Source organism: Prionailurus viverrinus, chromosome A2 (genome assembly GCF_022837055.1).
Source record: "Prionailurus viverrinus isolate Anna chromosome A2, UM_Priviv_1.0, whole genome shotgun sequence".
Taxonomy (NCBI): domain Eukaryota; kingdom Metazoa; phylum Chordata; class Mammalia; order Carnivora; family Felidae; genus Prionailurus; species Prionailurus viverrinus.
Genome location: NC_062562.1, coordinates 63,078,526 through 63,094,576, shown reverse-complemented (window position 1 = coordinate 63,094,576; position 16,051 = coordinate 63,078,526). Strand labels below are relative to the sequence as shown.

The 16,051-nt window shown below is 48.8% G+C and overlaps 1 protein-coding gene across 9 annotated transcripts in view; it reads right to left on the bottom strand.

The window, feature by feature from the left end:
* The window catches only part of ABCA13 (ATP binding cassette subfamily A member 13), a 395,893-nt gene that overhangs the window by 220,799 nt on the left and 159,043 nt on the right, over positions 1-16,051 (bottom strand). For all 9 annotated transcript variants that reach the window (XM_047839515.1, XM_047839521.1, XM_047839537.1 and 6 more), the window contains 2 exons: positions 3,194-3,308; positions 1,469-1,798 (listed from right to left, as the gene is read on the bottom strand). In XM_047839515.1, the coding sequence (XP_047695471.1) occupies positions 1,469-1,798; positions 3,194-3,308 (445 nt within the window). The remainder of the gene's footprint in view (positions 1-1,468; positions 1,799-3,193; positions 3,309-16,051) is intronic.

Here is a 16,051-nt window from a genome sequence, read left to right as displayed (position 1 = left end):
CATCCATGATGTATGTACATGGCCAGTCGGGAAACAGGAAGGTTTACATGAAGCTGGAGAAAAACAATTTGGTCTTCACAGAAGTATTTCACCCTAAAGTTCAAAAGGAACAGAGAAAATGACCCCGTCCCAACAAATGAGGATACATCTACCGTCATGACGTTGCGTGGGACCAGTGACCTCGGAAGGCTTCAGATGCCCCCTCGAAGCCCTGGGATTCCATCCCTCCTCGGCATCTCCCGAATTCTCCCCTAGTGGCTCTAGCCACACCTCCCAACAGACTGCACTTTGGGAACTTGGCCTGACCTGTTGGGGACAAGTGAACCCTGGGGCATAATTCTAATGTTTGCAGGGACAGTGCTGGCTCGCCCGAACTGACCGTCCTCACAGCCTTCTGCCCGTCCCTTCCACGCGGATTGAGTTCCCACTATGCACCCGGCTCTGCAATTGCCAGGAAACTCAAAACAGAATGGACGAGTGTCTCTCTTCTTTGTATTTCATATCCCAGACTTAAAAGAATTCTCAGGCTTCGCCGGGAGTTACATGGTACACGCATGAATGAATTGGCATTGCTAACGGAGAGATCTTCCCACCTAATGTGAGATGATTCCTGATGCTTCAAGAAGAGTTTATTTTTTTGCTTCTAAAATAGCTTTAGAAATCTACTTCTTGGGGTGCCTGGGTGGCTCAGTCGGTTAAGTGTCCGACTTCGGCTCGGGTCACGCTCTCATGGTTCATGGGTTCGGGCCCCGCGTCGGGCTCTGTGCTGACAGCTCGGAGCCTGGAGCCTGCTTCGGATTCTGTGTCTCCCTCTCTCTCTGCTCCTCTCCCACTCACACTCTGTCTCTCTCTCTCTCAAAAATAAATAAACATTTAAAAAAAAATTTAAAAAAAAGAAATCTACTTCTTTCCATCTGTGATACAGAGAGGCACGGAGTCTCTATGGCTACCTTTAGGATGTTACCGATTTCCAAAGAGTCTCCAGAGGACAGTCCCCATTACATGAAAAGTGCCAATTCTCAGCAGCTCCTCTCTTGCAAAACCACTGCAATGTCAACCAATGACCATTATAAGGTGTGCATCTGCGGGCAGCATCAAGACCAGTAGGCTTCAGGGGCCCCTGGGGCGCTCAGTTGGTTGAGCATCCAACTCTTGACTTTGTTTCAGGTCATGATCTCACGGTTCATGGGTTCGAGCCCCACATCGGGCTCTGCACTGACAGCTCAGGGCCTGGAGCCTCCCTGGGATTCTCTGTCTCCCCTCTCTCTGTCCCTACCCTGCTTACACACTTGCTCTCTCTCAAAATAAATAAAACTTAAAAGAAAAACAAAAAGAGAGACAGACATAGGCATCAGAAAGCCCACCGAGATCTGAAAGTGATAAGGTGACATGTGATGTGGTGACTGCTTTGTTGGGCAGATACAGCAGTCGTGTTTTGCATGTCTACAAAAAAAACCAACCCACTTACCAGAAACGTCTGAATGACAACACTCAAATGGTTACGGAGAACCAACAGAATGATGTAGGGCAGGAAGCTGATCATGTACACCAGGCTAGTGCAGAGCGCAGCCGTGTTGGCTTGGCTGAAAAATGTGCTCAGGAAGTAACTCAGCATGACGACCGACACCGCGAAATCCAGGAGGAAGAGGAAGATGATACAGGCGTTGCTGTGCGCAAAGATGCCACTCGCTTTCAGAATGATGGCTAGGGCAGCACTGCTGATGGCCAGCATGGCCATGTTCTCCAGAAACCAGGCCAGGAAAAGGATGGTCGGGTGCACCCCCATCATCCGCACGTACTGTCAAAAGAAGGGAAACCAGAGTCGTGACCCGGGTACTCGAGGAGGACCAAACCGGATCACGGGAAAGGCAAGGAGGCCAGCGCTGGATGCGGCCAGCTTGGAAATCAGTGGCTCAGTCGGTGAAGCGTCTGACTCTTGGTTTCAGCTCAGGTCATGATCTCACGGTTTGTGGGTTCAAGCTCCGCGTTAGGCTCTGTGCTGACAGTGCAGAGCCTGTTTGGGATTCTCTCTCTCTCTCTCTCTGCCCCTCCCCTGCTTGCTCTCTACCTCTCTCTCAAAATTATAAATAAACACGGAAATAAATAAGAAAACCAGTAAAATAAATAGGTGGACAATATGGAAAACAATAGTGCAAGTTCAAGTCAGAACTGAATGAGAACACTGCACTTTGCCACACGTCTCCTTCTCCTGAATACATAGGAGGCTGGTGGGTAGTGTGAGCCCCTCCTCCACAAGGAGGTACTTTTCATCTGGTACTTTTTCATCTGGTAATTTTTTTTTTTTTTACATTTTTTAATTGATTTTTGAAAGAGAGAAAGAGAGAGAGTGCAAGCGGGGGAGGGGAAGAGAGCGAGGGAGACAAAGAATCTGAAGCAGGTTCCAGGCTCTGAGCTGTCAGCACAGAGCCTGACGTGGGGCTCGAACCCGCGAACCGTGAGATCATGACCTGAGAGGAAGTCAGGCACTTAACCAACTGAGCCACCCAGGCGCCCCCACCTGGTACTTTCATGAACTCTCCTTCTTAGAAGCAGTTTTGACAGTTTCAAATTTTAATGATATTAAAACAAAAATAACAAGGCTCCCCGTGAGGCAATCTAACCACACATCAAGTGGGAAGTGCACCCTTACGTCTTTCTGGGTTGTATAAAAATTGCTGAGGCAAACCATAAGAGACTCTTAAATACAGAGAAGAAACTGAGGGTGGATGGGGGGAGGGGCAGGGAGCGGGGAGAAGTGGGTGACGGTCATTGAGGAGGGCACTTGTTGGGATGAGCACTGGGTGTTGTATGTAACAATGAACTATGGGAATCTACCCCAAAAACCAAGAGCACACTTTACACACTGTATGTTAGCCAATTTGACAATATATTATATTTAAAAAAAGAAATGAAATTGCTGAATGAGCAACACTGGCTCCCGTTTTTGAATGTGGTGAGCCTGCCCTTGGGCCTCCTTCCATCTCCACAGGAAACACCTGTTGACTGGCAGAACATCAGGCTTCAATGTGGAACGTTTGCCTTGAGACCCCCGCCTCAGCTCGGCTGTGTCCAGGAACCCCAGCAGAGAGGAGGGCAGGCCAAACAGAGTCCGGGGTCAGTTATGGGAACAGGATTTGGCTCCAAAGCCCCACCTCTCCTCCTGGTGTCCCAGGCGAGCAGTTGGACTGATTACCTCTTCTATCTGGATCTCTCGCTCGTACACCAGCTTTCGGACCATGCTGGCCACAGACACCATCCACGTCAGCATCATGATCAGAGGGAAAAAGAAACCAACGTTGTTCAAGAATCTGCAAGGAAATAATCCAGTCGGCATCCGAGGGCAAGCACAGGGTTCTACCCAGAGTCAGGCTCACGTGTGGGTGTTTTTTTTTTACATTGTCCTCAGAAGCTACAAGTCCTTTTAAGGAACACTATCTCGTGTGGCCATTTCAACAGGCTTTTGACTTAGGACCACTGGCTCGTGTCCTGATTTAATACGCGTGCAACTCACAAAGGAGACACATTGGGACCATTGTATATCTGGAGACACATTGGGACTCACAAAGGGACCATTGTGTATCTGCAATCAATGATATCCATTGACTACAGATTATCACCTATATTATACATGAAAACTGACCGTTGAACGTCTCCCTGTCTCTTTCCCCAATGCTCACCTCCCACCCACTCTAACCAGTTTTTTTTTTCTTTTTTTTTTCGGTATTTTTTTTTAAGTTTATTTATTTTGAGAGAGAGAGAGCATGAACACAGAAGGGACAGAGAGACAGGGGGAGAGAGAATCCCAAACAGGCTCCATGCTGTCAGCACAGAGCCCCACGCAGGGCTCGAACTCATGAGCCGAAAGATGACGACCTGAGCTGAAATCAAGATGCTTAACCGACCGGGCCACCCAGGCTTCCCTTGACATGACCCCTGTCTAGAACACCCATGACAGCCATGCCTCAATCCCAATGGGAATTTCTCCACTATTTTCCTTCTTGAGCTCTCAGCTGTGTCTGACACCGGTGACAGGTCCCTCCTTCCCTCCCTTTGTTCGCTTCCAGAACAACTCCCAGCTTTCCGTCAATCTCCTCTCTTTCCTTCACTGTGACTTCTCCTTTAAACATGGGATTCGCACCCCAACCCTGCACTCTGCCTCTTCCCCCCTTACCCTCTGTGCTCGAGACCCACATGTTATTATTATTTGATTCATCACCGAGGCCACCCAAAGGGGCAAGCCATTTTAGTGGACATGTGGTATGCAGACAAACCAGAGAGAAAGGCCCTGTCACAAAGGATCCTGTTTTCCACTGGGGGGGTGGCGGCACTTAGCATAAGCCAGCACAAGGAGACACGTGGCATAGTGTCAAATGTGTGAAAAACCGCTTTGGCCATGGTGGGAAGGGAGGAGATCTCAAATCGGGTAGTTGGCCAAGGTGTCTGTGGAGAACAGACAGAGGAAGTGGGCCCCACAGGAATCTGAAGGGACATGGCTCCAGGCAGAGGGGCAGCAGGTGCGAGGACAGGGGACAGTGGCGTGGGGGCAAGGTTCAGGGGTGGCCAAGGATGGTGTGGATTAGGACACGGAGGCGGGGGGGGGGGGGGGGGCGTGGCATGTTAGCTGGGGCCACATCATGCAAGGATTCCACATGTCCGGGCGAGAGCTGACAAAAGGGTTCTGGAATGGGGAGAGGGAAACAAAGAGGGGACATATCAGGTGTATGGATTTTAAAAAGACCACCGAATGCAGTGTAGACAGAGGAAAGCAGGGTTGCCGCAGTGTGGACAAGGCTGCCGGCGAAGAGGCCAACCTGGAGACAGAACCCTCTGGCTGGGCCCCCACCCACCCCCAGACCTCCCCTTAGAGCGTTATCTCCAGTGTGGACCCTCGGCCCTTCGCACTGGACGGTGAGCCCGTCGGGGAGGGCCCCCCACTGCGCTTTCTCTGCTTGGCAAAGGCCGGCCACATAGTGCAAGCCAAAAATATTTGTTCATGAAACCGTGAATGAGGACGTAAAAGGGGGGTGGGGGTAACTTCTTCGTTTTTATCCATTTTTCTGCTTAAGACGACTATAGTGAGCGATCCATGGGGTGAATCACGTTTTAAAGCGAAATTATCAGTTCACTGGTAGGCTATACGGCGACGGCATGTAGTCAACTCATGCGCTATTCGGTTTTGTGATTTTTCTAGGGATTTTGAGTCATTGTTTTTACAGTGTTTTATAGCAGGAAGTGCCCATATACTCTATACACCTGCTCATCTCACAAATGACATCTCTTCTCCCGGAATAACCCAATTTGCCACAAAAATGAAGCTTGGATCACCTGGAAAGTTAAAAACAACGAATACAGAGCTTACGGGGGGGGGGGGGGGGGGGTGTGGGAGGGGGAGGAAAAAAGTTGATGTCTGTTCATGAACTTTATCCTTTTTTACTTAAAAGCACTGGAATTGATGGCTGTTGACCTCTGTGCTTCCAGCACTGCGGGTCTTACAAAGGAGCCAATAAGCATCACAAATGTTAGGATTCCGTGCGAGTTATTCCAGAAGTCACACGGAGTCAGGATTCTATGTGTGTCTGGGGCTAGGATGGCATGCCCCGTGGACCCCTGCACCCGTGTAAAGGAGAGTGTCACGAGAGGCTGGAAACTGAGTAAACCCAACTCTGGGGTTCTTGCAGCCACTACCCCAGACCCCAGACAATGCCTAGATGCTCTGCACATGCATGCCTGAGGGAGGCCACTGGGGAGGAGCTACATGGAAGGACAGACCCTGATACATGGCTATGTACCTCACCCTTCCCCAATCCGCTCCTGAAAACCAGTCCCGAGTCAACGCAAGAAGGGGAAAATGTTCATTCCACTTTTGACAAATGCTTGAAAGTACTGGAAACAGCTGCTAAAAATAATCAAGGTCAAGAAGGAGTCACACAAAAAAGTAGGTAAGAGATGAATGAGGCAAAACCCTACCCCCTGTAGACCTAGAAGTTCCCATCAACACTGCACTTTGTATCTTCATTTCTTCATTTGTCTTTAGTTTATCCTGAGAAAGTGAGAAAAAGCAGGAAGGGGAGAGAGAGAGAGAATCCCAAGCAGGCTCCGCACTGGCAGCACGGAGCCCGACACGGGGCTCGAACTCACGGACCACGAGATCATGACCTGAGCCGAAATCGAGAGTCGGACGCTCAACCGACGGAGCCCTGCGGGTGCCCCCAAACTGCAATGCCTACAGTCTAGGGGCATGATCTGAGGGCACAACACATGGAACAGGATGTGTCCAGTGGGTACCAAGCTGCATGTGAAGGTGGGTGGTGTCTGGAGCCACTCTTGTGCCCAGACCCTATCTCCAGGGAAAGAGACAAGTGTTACACGAAGAAGACACGTTTCTGCAGGAAGCGCTCGGTCCTTGGGGCCACGGAAAAGATAGCCTCCGAGCTGTGTAGCCATTAACGTCACCTGGCCGTCACACTGACGGGACCCTCTTGCAAACAACCGGGCAGGAATACCCAATTCGTTCAAAACGATACCAAGCACAAATCCAGCACATCTATGTAAGGAATGCAGGTGGGTGCGTCTCACACTTATTAACAAATGAAGACCTGCCCAAAAAGATGGCTACATTAAGCAGATGAAAATCGTCAACAGGGGCGCCTGGGTGGCTCAGTCGGTTGAGCTTCCGACTTCGGCTCAGGTCATGAGCTCACCGTTCCCGAGTTCGAGCCCTGCGTCGGGCTCTGTGCTGACAGCTCAGAGCCTGGAACCTGCTCCGGATTCTGTGTCTCCCTCTCTCTCTGACCCTCCCCCGTTCATGCTCTGTCTCTCTGTCTCAAAAATAAATAAACATTAAGAAAAAAATTTTTTTAAAAAATCGTGAATGTATTTGTTGCTGTCAATTTCAAAAGATTCAGTAGGGCAATTCCCTACGTGAAAAGCACCCCACCGCAGAGCTGCTACAATTCAGTGAGGAGATGGCAAGACAACAAGAAGGTCTGAAACGTGAACTGGAAGAATGTGAGAATGTGGAAAGAAACAGCAGGAAAACAACAGCCGCCACACAAATGAGGACATAATTAGACGAAGCACAGGTCAAATCGATAACTGCACAAAACATAGTGAGGAACACGGAAAATTGAAACACAACTAAAAAAAACAAATTTTTTAAAACGGTATTTTTTTAATTAGGGAAATTTAGGGACACCTGGGTGGCTCAGTCAATTAAGCATCCGACTCTTGATTTTGGCTCAGGTCATGATCTCACGGTGCGTGAGTTCGAGCCCCACAATGGACTCCACGCTGACAGTGCAGAGCCTGCTTGAGATTCTCCCTCTTTCTCTCTGTCCCTGACCTGCTCGTGCTCTCCCTCTCCCTCAAAATATATAAACAAACTTAAAAATAAATAAATAAGTAAGCAAATTGGGAAATTTTATGGCTAAGAAACACAAGGTAAAGAAATCTATGCAATTGAAGTCCCTGAAGAAGAAAAACCAAATACTGGAAGATAAGAAATTGGTAATGTTGGAAAACATCAAAAGTTTCCATACCAGAAAACTCAAATACACACATTGAAAAGTCTTATCTTGTGCCATGGAAAATTATTCTAGAATGGTCAACAGTGAAATGGATCCCACGAAATTGATTGAATTTTCAAGTTCCTACCAGCTTGCCAAAATTACCAGGTTCAGGAAAAGCAGGGAAATACCAAAGTGGCCTCAGACTGCTCCATAATCACATTCAAGGCCAAACATAACAGAGTTATTTCTACAAGATACTTGAGGCAATGGTGAGTCAAGGATTTTGTATCCAGCCAAGCTGCCTTTCAAATATAAATGCTGCAAAACGTTTTAAGTATGTAAGAAATCAGGTTAAATTATCTCATAAGCTCATCCGGGGGAAATTACTAGAAGACAAATGTTAGCCCACCCAAGGATGACCAGTAAATTGCAGTGCGAGGGTAATGCTATGCAATGAATATGTGTTCCAATAAAAGTAAGACTAAAACAAAACTGGAAATTCAGATGACAAGACAGACTGGAAATGTTATGTCCCCTGAAATGCAGAAATGATACAACAGACAAAAATTGGCAGTTTAGGGGACGTGAGTCAGAGAGAAAGAATAAGTTGGTGAATGCCCAAATCAGGCTCTTTGTTCAACCATGACAGATGTAGAACATAAGCACAGACATCTTTCCTGGTACAATCCAAGACGTGGAGATAATATCAACTAAAATTGCATGATGGTGAGGAAAAAGTCAGTGATGGAAGAAGAGAAATTACTTCATTTTTATTTTGCATGGTAAAAATAAAAATAAAAGGTTGATTTTTTTTTTCAATGTTTATTTACTTTTGAGGAGAGAGAGAGAGAGAGAGAGAGGGAGAGAGAGAGTGTGAGCAGGGGGAGGACAGAGAGAGGGAGAGACACAGAACCCGTAGCAGGCTCCAGGCTCTGAGTTGTCAGCATAGAACCCAATGTGGGGCTTGAACTCGTGAACTGCAAGATCATGACCTGAGCCGAACTCAGATGCTTAACCGACAGAGCCACCCAGGCACCCCAGAGGCTGACATTATTTATAGAATGTTCTCACTATAAGATAACCACCAGAACAACAATAAATCATTACTAAATACGAGCAAAATTTAAAAGTGAAATTATAAAAAGAAATAAGTAAATTAAAAATATTTTAAACAAGGGGTGCCTGGGTTGCTCCATCGGTTAAGTGTCTGCCTTCAGCTCAGGTCATGATCTCTCGGTTCACGAGTTCAAGTCCCGCATCAGGCTCTCTGCTGTCAGTGGTGGAGCCTGCTTTGGATCCTCTGTCTCCCCCTCACCCCCCCTCCGTATTCCTCTGCTTGCTCTCTCTCAAAAAACTAACATCTAAAAAATAACTTAAAAAATATAAAAGTGAAATTATAAGCATAGAAAAATACTTAACTAGGAACACATATACATGAAACTTCACTTCATGCTATTGCACAGCTAACTTCACCCATATAAGAAGGTATATGAGACATACAAGAGACACATCTGAAACAAAAAGCTTCAGAAAAGTCTAAAATGAACAGAGGGGCAAAGGCACATCAAGCAAATCGGAATACAGAGGTGGAGGGGGAGAGACAGAAAGAAAGGAAGGAAAAAAAGCAGAGGTCATCAATTTAATTTCATACAAGGTAGACTTACGTGCACAAAACATTAAATAGACTCAGAACACAATTATTCACAGCACAGCATTCAAAATTATGCACAGCATTCAAAAGGTCAACAACCCATAAATCTTTCACAAAAGTAGATTCTATATTACTTGATAGAGAAAAGTGCTATTATTTCAAAATGTAGAAATGATAAACACACCATCTTTTTCTTTTTATTTTTTTTTTAATGTTTTTTTATTTCTGAGAGATAGAGACAAAGCACGAGCAGGGGAGGGGCAGAGAGAGAGGAAGACACAGAATCTGATGCAGGCTCCAGGCTCCGAGCTGTCAGCACAGAGCCCAACTCGGGGCTCAAACTCATGAACCATGAGATCATGACCTGAGCCGAAGTCGCTTGACTGACTGAGCCACCCAGGTGCCCCAAAGACAACATATTCTGATGGCAATATAAAAGTTAGGGTCCATCAACAGAAGTTGGCAATTAGTGCATGATACAGTTTTGAGTGTCAATCTGATTTTAGAAATGCTATCACAGATTAACTTTATTTTTTTTTTAACTTTATTCATTTTGAGAGAGGGAGACAGAGCACAAGCAAGATGGGGAGGGGCAGAGAGAGAGGGAGAGAGAGAGAGAATCCCAAGCAGGCTCCACCCCAGCAGTGCAGAGCCCTAAGTGGGCTTAAAGCCATGAACCGTGAGATCATGACCTGAGCCAAAACCAAGAGTCAGATGCTTAACCACTGAGCCACCCAGGCGCCCCTATTTTCTTTTTCTTTTTCTTATCATAAGCACACTGAGTAACTCTGTGAACTCTTGAGGACTTCCACTCGAAAATCAAAAGAAACTTGACTGAAACAGCTCTTGGGAAAAGAAGCCTACAGACATCCATATTCCACGTACGTAGAAAACAATGAATTTTTAGCTACACATCAGATTGAGGGGACACGGTTAAAATAGTGGTTGAAAGGAAAGTCATCATCTGAAGTAACTACATAAATTAAAGGAAAAAAAAGAACACTAAATATAATGAATTAGGTAGGGGTGCCGGGTGGCTCGGTCAGTTAAGCGACAGACTTTGGTTCAGGTCATGATCTCATGGTTTGTGAGTTCAAGCCCCAAATCGGGTTCCACACTGTCTCCCTCTCTCTCTCTGCATCTGATGGGATTCTCTCTCTCTATCAAAAATAAAATAATAATTAAGAAGTGGCTTTATTAAAATAAATAAATATAACAAATTAAACACTGGTCTCAAATATCAAAGAAACAACACAATATATTGAAGGTTCGGAAAGCGAGTTAAGTAACAAACATAAAAGCACACGTCACAAATAAGTTAGAAAAGACAAAGAGAATCGATGAATGAAGTCCAAATATGCTTCCATGAAGAAGAAAAACTGGACCAAGAACATACTGAAAGCACATAATGAATTTTTTTAAAACTCCAGTGCCAGGCTGGCTCAGCAGGGAGAGCATGTGACTCTAGATCTCAGGGTTGTAAGTTCGAGCCCCACGTTGGGTATAGAGTTTACTTTAAAACATTAAAAAATTAGGGGTGCCTGGGTGGCTCAGTTGGTTAAGCACCCAACTTAGGCTCAGGTCATGATCTCACAGTCTGTGAGTTCAAGCCCCGCATCAGGCTCTGTGCTGACAGCTCACAGCCTGCTTCGGATTCTGTGTCTCCCTCTCTCTCTGCCCCTCCCCCACTCACGTTTTAGCTCTCTCTCAAAAAAAAAAAAATTTTTTTTTTAATTAAAAATCAAAAACAAACCTCTGGGAGGGAAAGCGTGTCAGAGGCACAAGCACAGTGGGCAGAGGAGGGGGAAGAAGTGTCGATGGGCTGCCTGGCTTCTCCTCGCCAGCACCTCATCGCGGGGGAGGCTGGATGGCAAGCTGATGGCTCCCGACTTCCACCGACCTCCACACTGGGTGACAAGGTCTGACGGGGCCCTTTGACACTCCCCCTCAGGGCCTCCACAGAGGAGGGGACACTGCCTTCCTGTGGTCCTCCTGTCCCCCGAGCTGCAAGCCTCCCGCAGACAGGGATGACACCTTTTCCCGGGTCCACGAACGTCAGTCGACCACAGTGCCTGACACGTGGCAGGTGCTGGACCCGTCGTTTTCCAAAGAAGAACGAGCACGGGCTCTTGGCAAGATTCACGATGTCAAGCACGTGAAGTACGTATCACCACGACAACGCATGGAGGACCAGTCCCCAAACAAAACAGAACAGAATACAACCCCGATGTATCAGAAGAAGGAAGGAAGTAGGATTTCTCTTGATAATCATTGGCTTATAAAGCTAACAATTAAAAAAAAAAAAAGGAACAAGAAACACATTAAAGCGAGAGAGGCCAGAATAAGATGTTCATCCGCTCCTGCTGTCCAGACAGCAAAAATCAAACAAGTATGTTCCAGGTCCTTCCGTGTATTGATCCCTACTCTGGAACCCACACAAAAGCCCTATCAGTAAATGCTTGCAAATAGGAAATCAAAAGCTCGTATTTATGTAAGCCTCCTTAAGAGGACACTTTGATCTTCCTAAACATTGTCACCAGCTCTTTTTCTGAAGGGGACAAATGCTTGACTTACATTCTAATGACCCCTTGCTATCAGTGTTTTCTCTGTGGCTTGTCTCTATTAGCACATCCAGTGAGCTCAAAGACGGAAAAGTGATGAGCACGTTAGACCAAAGTCACACATAGCGAAAGAACCACAGAATCATCGGCTTCTGTTTTTCTCACTCGAGATGCACCACTAGAGATGCACACTGGTGGTCAATTTCCAGACCCCACACCCCTCCCCCACGTCAGCCCAGCCTCTGCCCACTGCCCCCCTCTGGGCCTTCCCCCAGCGCCCCCCACACCACATCCCAGGAGGATGTCGGGCCCAGAAGCCCGAAAGGCGGCTGCTGAGGGGAAGGACCAGCACCTGTCTTACCTTCCCGTCCCCTCTCTGCTCCCTCTGGGAGACTCAGGCCAGTCGGCTGAGGTCCGGCCAAGGTCCCACGCCTGCTGGCCAGCTCTGTTTGCATTCCTTCCCCAGCACAGTGGCTGCGGGCCGTGACTGGTGACCGAATGGGGAGGGTGGCAGGTGGGGCCCCTGAGGCTCACATTTACTCTGTGTCCTCCAACCTGCGCCAGACGTATGCACGCCGGGTGTCGGTGAGGGAAGGGGGATTTGAGGTCCATTCTTTGCTTTCTTTTTCTTTTTTTAATATTTATTTATTCGGGGGAGAGTGCAAGTGGGGGCTCTGTGCTGCCAGCCTACTAGCAGCGAGCCCAACGTGGGGCTCGAACTCACAGACCGCGAGATCATGACCTAAGCCAAAGTCAGACGTTCAAACAACCAAGCCACCCAGGTGTCCCATTCCTCGCTGTTCCAAGTTTGGTAACTCTCAAGAAGGTCAGGGAGAAGGAAGGGTGACCACACGCATGCCTCCTCTCTGCACACTGCACCACCCAGAACAGCAATCCCACCTTGGCTCTGAACACGGTACCTGGAGGAACATCTGAGCAGGGAGGTCTGCCCAGAGGGGCATGGGCAGCCGGGGGGTACCCAGCCCGCTCACCGGCCTGGTCTTGTCCCCTTCCCAGGTCGGGTTCAGCACATCCAAGCCAGGGAGGTAGACAGGCGGCCAGTTAGCAACCCCATTCCCGGTGATGATCTTGAGCAACCGAAGTGTCAAATCACGGCTCAAGGTCTGAGACCAGCCAGACCTGGTGCCCAAATGCAGCTTTTTCGGGCCAGTGCCCTTGTGATTCCAAGAGTGAGATTCTAAGGGGATCGCAAATGCTTGAAAGCCATCATGGCATTAGAAAGGGACCCAGCATGCACAAGGAGCCAACTCTTGGAACTGTAACTCAGACTCTGGGGACAAAAACCCTCTTCATCAAGCCCTCCTATTAAAAGCGCTCCTAATTCAACGGTCTGAGCACACAATCCCAGCTTGGGGGGCTGGGGACTCCCCCACCACTGAGCAATTCTCGGGCACCAGCCGGTGTCCTACAGTGCAACTCAGTTGTGACACGACCTGAAGGTGGCGTCACATCCCACAGGTCAAGGGCTCAGTCCCACAAGCCCGCGTGGTGCACCCACACACTCCAACACACACACACACACACACACACACACACACACACACATGTTCCTCTGAAACCCTTTGCAAATCCAGGTACTCTGATGACCTATGGTTAAAAAAGCCACAGGAGCGCCTGGGTGGCTCAGTTGCTTAAGCGTTTCAGCTCAGGTTCATGATCTCACAGTTCATGGGATGGAGCCCCCCTCCCTCCCCCCCCCCCCCACCGCATTGGGCTTTGCAATCATAGTGCGGATTCTGCTTGAAATTCTCTCTCCCTATTTCTCTGTCCCTCCCTTGACCCTTCCCTATCTCTCTATCTCTCTTTCTCAAAATAAATTAAAAAAACATTTATTAAAAAAAAGAAAAGTAAGCAAGCCACAGACCCTGGGTAGAGTCACTTGCCTCCAGGAAGGCAAACTAAGACTTAATTGTCATTTCAATTTCTTCAAGAGTGGGATTTTAAATCAATCAATCGGGACTTTTTTGATCTGCACCAATGACATAATCGGTCACAAAGGCCCTTTCTTCCCAGAGGAAGTTGAGGTGATCCACCTAATGAGACGCCCAGCCCTTCCCCTAAGGGAGGTAACAATCCTTTCTTTCCTTTGGGGATGAGTGCTCGCCCAGCCTCCCTTCCCAGAAACACTTTCCTTTTTGGGCAGCATCCCAGAGCTGCCCTCTCCTTGCTACAAGGGATGCTGCCCGATCGGGAATCACTTCATAAAGCCAACTAGGTCTTCAAAATACAAGGCTGAATTTTGTTTTTCAACGTGATAAACCAGAGGCTCCCACGACCCCTCCCTGGGTTTGGCGAACTGGCCGGAGCCGCTCACAGGACTCGGGGGACAGATCGCTCACTAGATCGCTGGTCTGTTGTAAAAGGATTAAGTCAGGAACAGAGGGAAGGGAGAGCTGCCCAGGGCGCGGATGGGGAGGGGGCGCCGAGCTCCCTGCCGCCCCGGGGCCCACTGTCCCCCCCATCTCCACGTGCTCACCAACCTAGAAGCTCTCGGGACCGTCTGTTGGGTTTTATGGGGGTGTCATTACAGGAGCCTGATTGATGAAATCATCCGCCATTGGTGATGGATCCAACCTGCAGCCCCTCCTCCCGAGGTCAAGGGGTGGGGCTCCCGAGGCCAGGGCCTGGGGCTGACAGTTCCGCCCCTGGAACCACGTGGGCGGCCCCCCTGCAGCCCCTCCTCCTGAGGTCAGGAGGTGGGGCCGATAGCCCCGCCCCTGTGACCACGTGGGCGGTCTCCCTGGCAACCAGCCCCCATCCTCAGGTTCTTTCCAAACTCCCCTCATTAACACAAGGGACACCTTTCTGGTCCTCCACTTAAGGAGCTGGGCGCAGGTGCCCTAAACAGGAGGAACACCCACACCTGTGCCCGCGGCCAGCTGCCAGCCAGCTGGGACCACCCGCTCAGGTCACTGTCACAGCCCATTGGCGCCTCCTCCGGGCTCTGAACACACAGCATCTACTGCCCTAAGCAGTTTCTTGTGCTCAAGGGCCCTCCGTTCCTCACCTCCGCAGCCCTCCCAGCACCTAGAAAACTGCATGCCATACGGTGATGTGAACAAAATACAACGTCTGCTGGGAGAATGAATTGGGGGAAGAAACTCGCCTTGTTTCTAAACGAGGACTTTGGCTGGGACGCCTCATTGCACAGAACTGCCCCTTTGATTATATGACAGTCAGCATCTCTGTCCGCAGGCACTAAGACTCAGGCCATCAGAACACCCCTAACCGGCACACACCCGGAGTTAACAGCGGCCGAACGCCGGGGTCCGATGAAAACAGAAGAAAATATAAGGCAGCCGTTCACAGACGGAGTGAAGTGACAGCTGAGTGACCAAGGTGTAGACACAGAATCCCACATAAAATGCTTAAAAGTGGTGATGCATAGCTCCCGGGGGAGTGAAGGGCATTCAGGGGGCATAAGACCCCGCGAAGAATAACTGACCCGTCTCAGCCTCCATTTTTTCAGCTATATTTATCTTATAAGGTTCCCTCCAAGGATGAATGAGATGTGTGTGAACGTGTGACACACTTTTAAGAGAAACATTATTACGGGCACTGGTGATGTGGGAAAATACAGGGAACATTGGATAAACCGTCACCTGGGGTTTGAACAAAACACCTGTCTCCCAGGCAGGGCGAGGAGCCCATCTGAGCTTTGATGGGCACGAGAAAGGATACAAAACTGTACTTCTTGTGCTCCCCACTCTGGATGGTGTCACCAACCAATTCCACACAATCTGTCCCTCAGGGACACGGAGGGGAGCCCGGGTCTCTGGGCCCCACGGGTCATCAGGAAGGTGGATTTCTACCACAAATGAGAGCCATTCACCAAATATAAGACAGAGGTGCTTAATTCGTTCAGGCGAAGTAAATCCCCAGGAAAAGAAGCAAGAAAAATGTGTACACTGAGGGGCCTCAGGCCAGTCAGCAGGGGATCGGATCGGGCTGATTTCTTCCGGAGGCAGCAAGCATCCCTGTCGGCCCGTCACTCTGGACTTCTCCCGGGACACATCAGAGTCCAGAAGCAGGGAGGCCGGCATCACTCAGGCAGGGGACACTCTGGTCTGCCCCCACTCTTGCAGGACCCCCTCCAAACTGAAGGCACTAAGGCCCCGGAGGGAAGAGCACAGCTCTTTCAGGGAAACCTTCTTTTTGTGTATAAAACAATCCAGGAGTACTGATGCGGTTTTCGTGTTTCTGAAAACCTTTCAGTGAAGTTGCCTCACTCTCTGGGGCAATGAATGAACACTGGACTTTGTACTCATGAAGTCTGCCAGGGCTCCACTGGGGAATTGTCCTGTGATGAC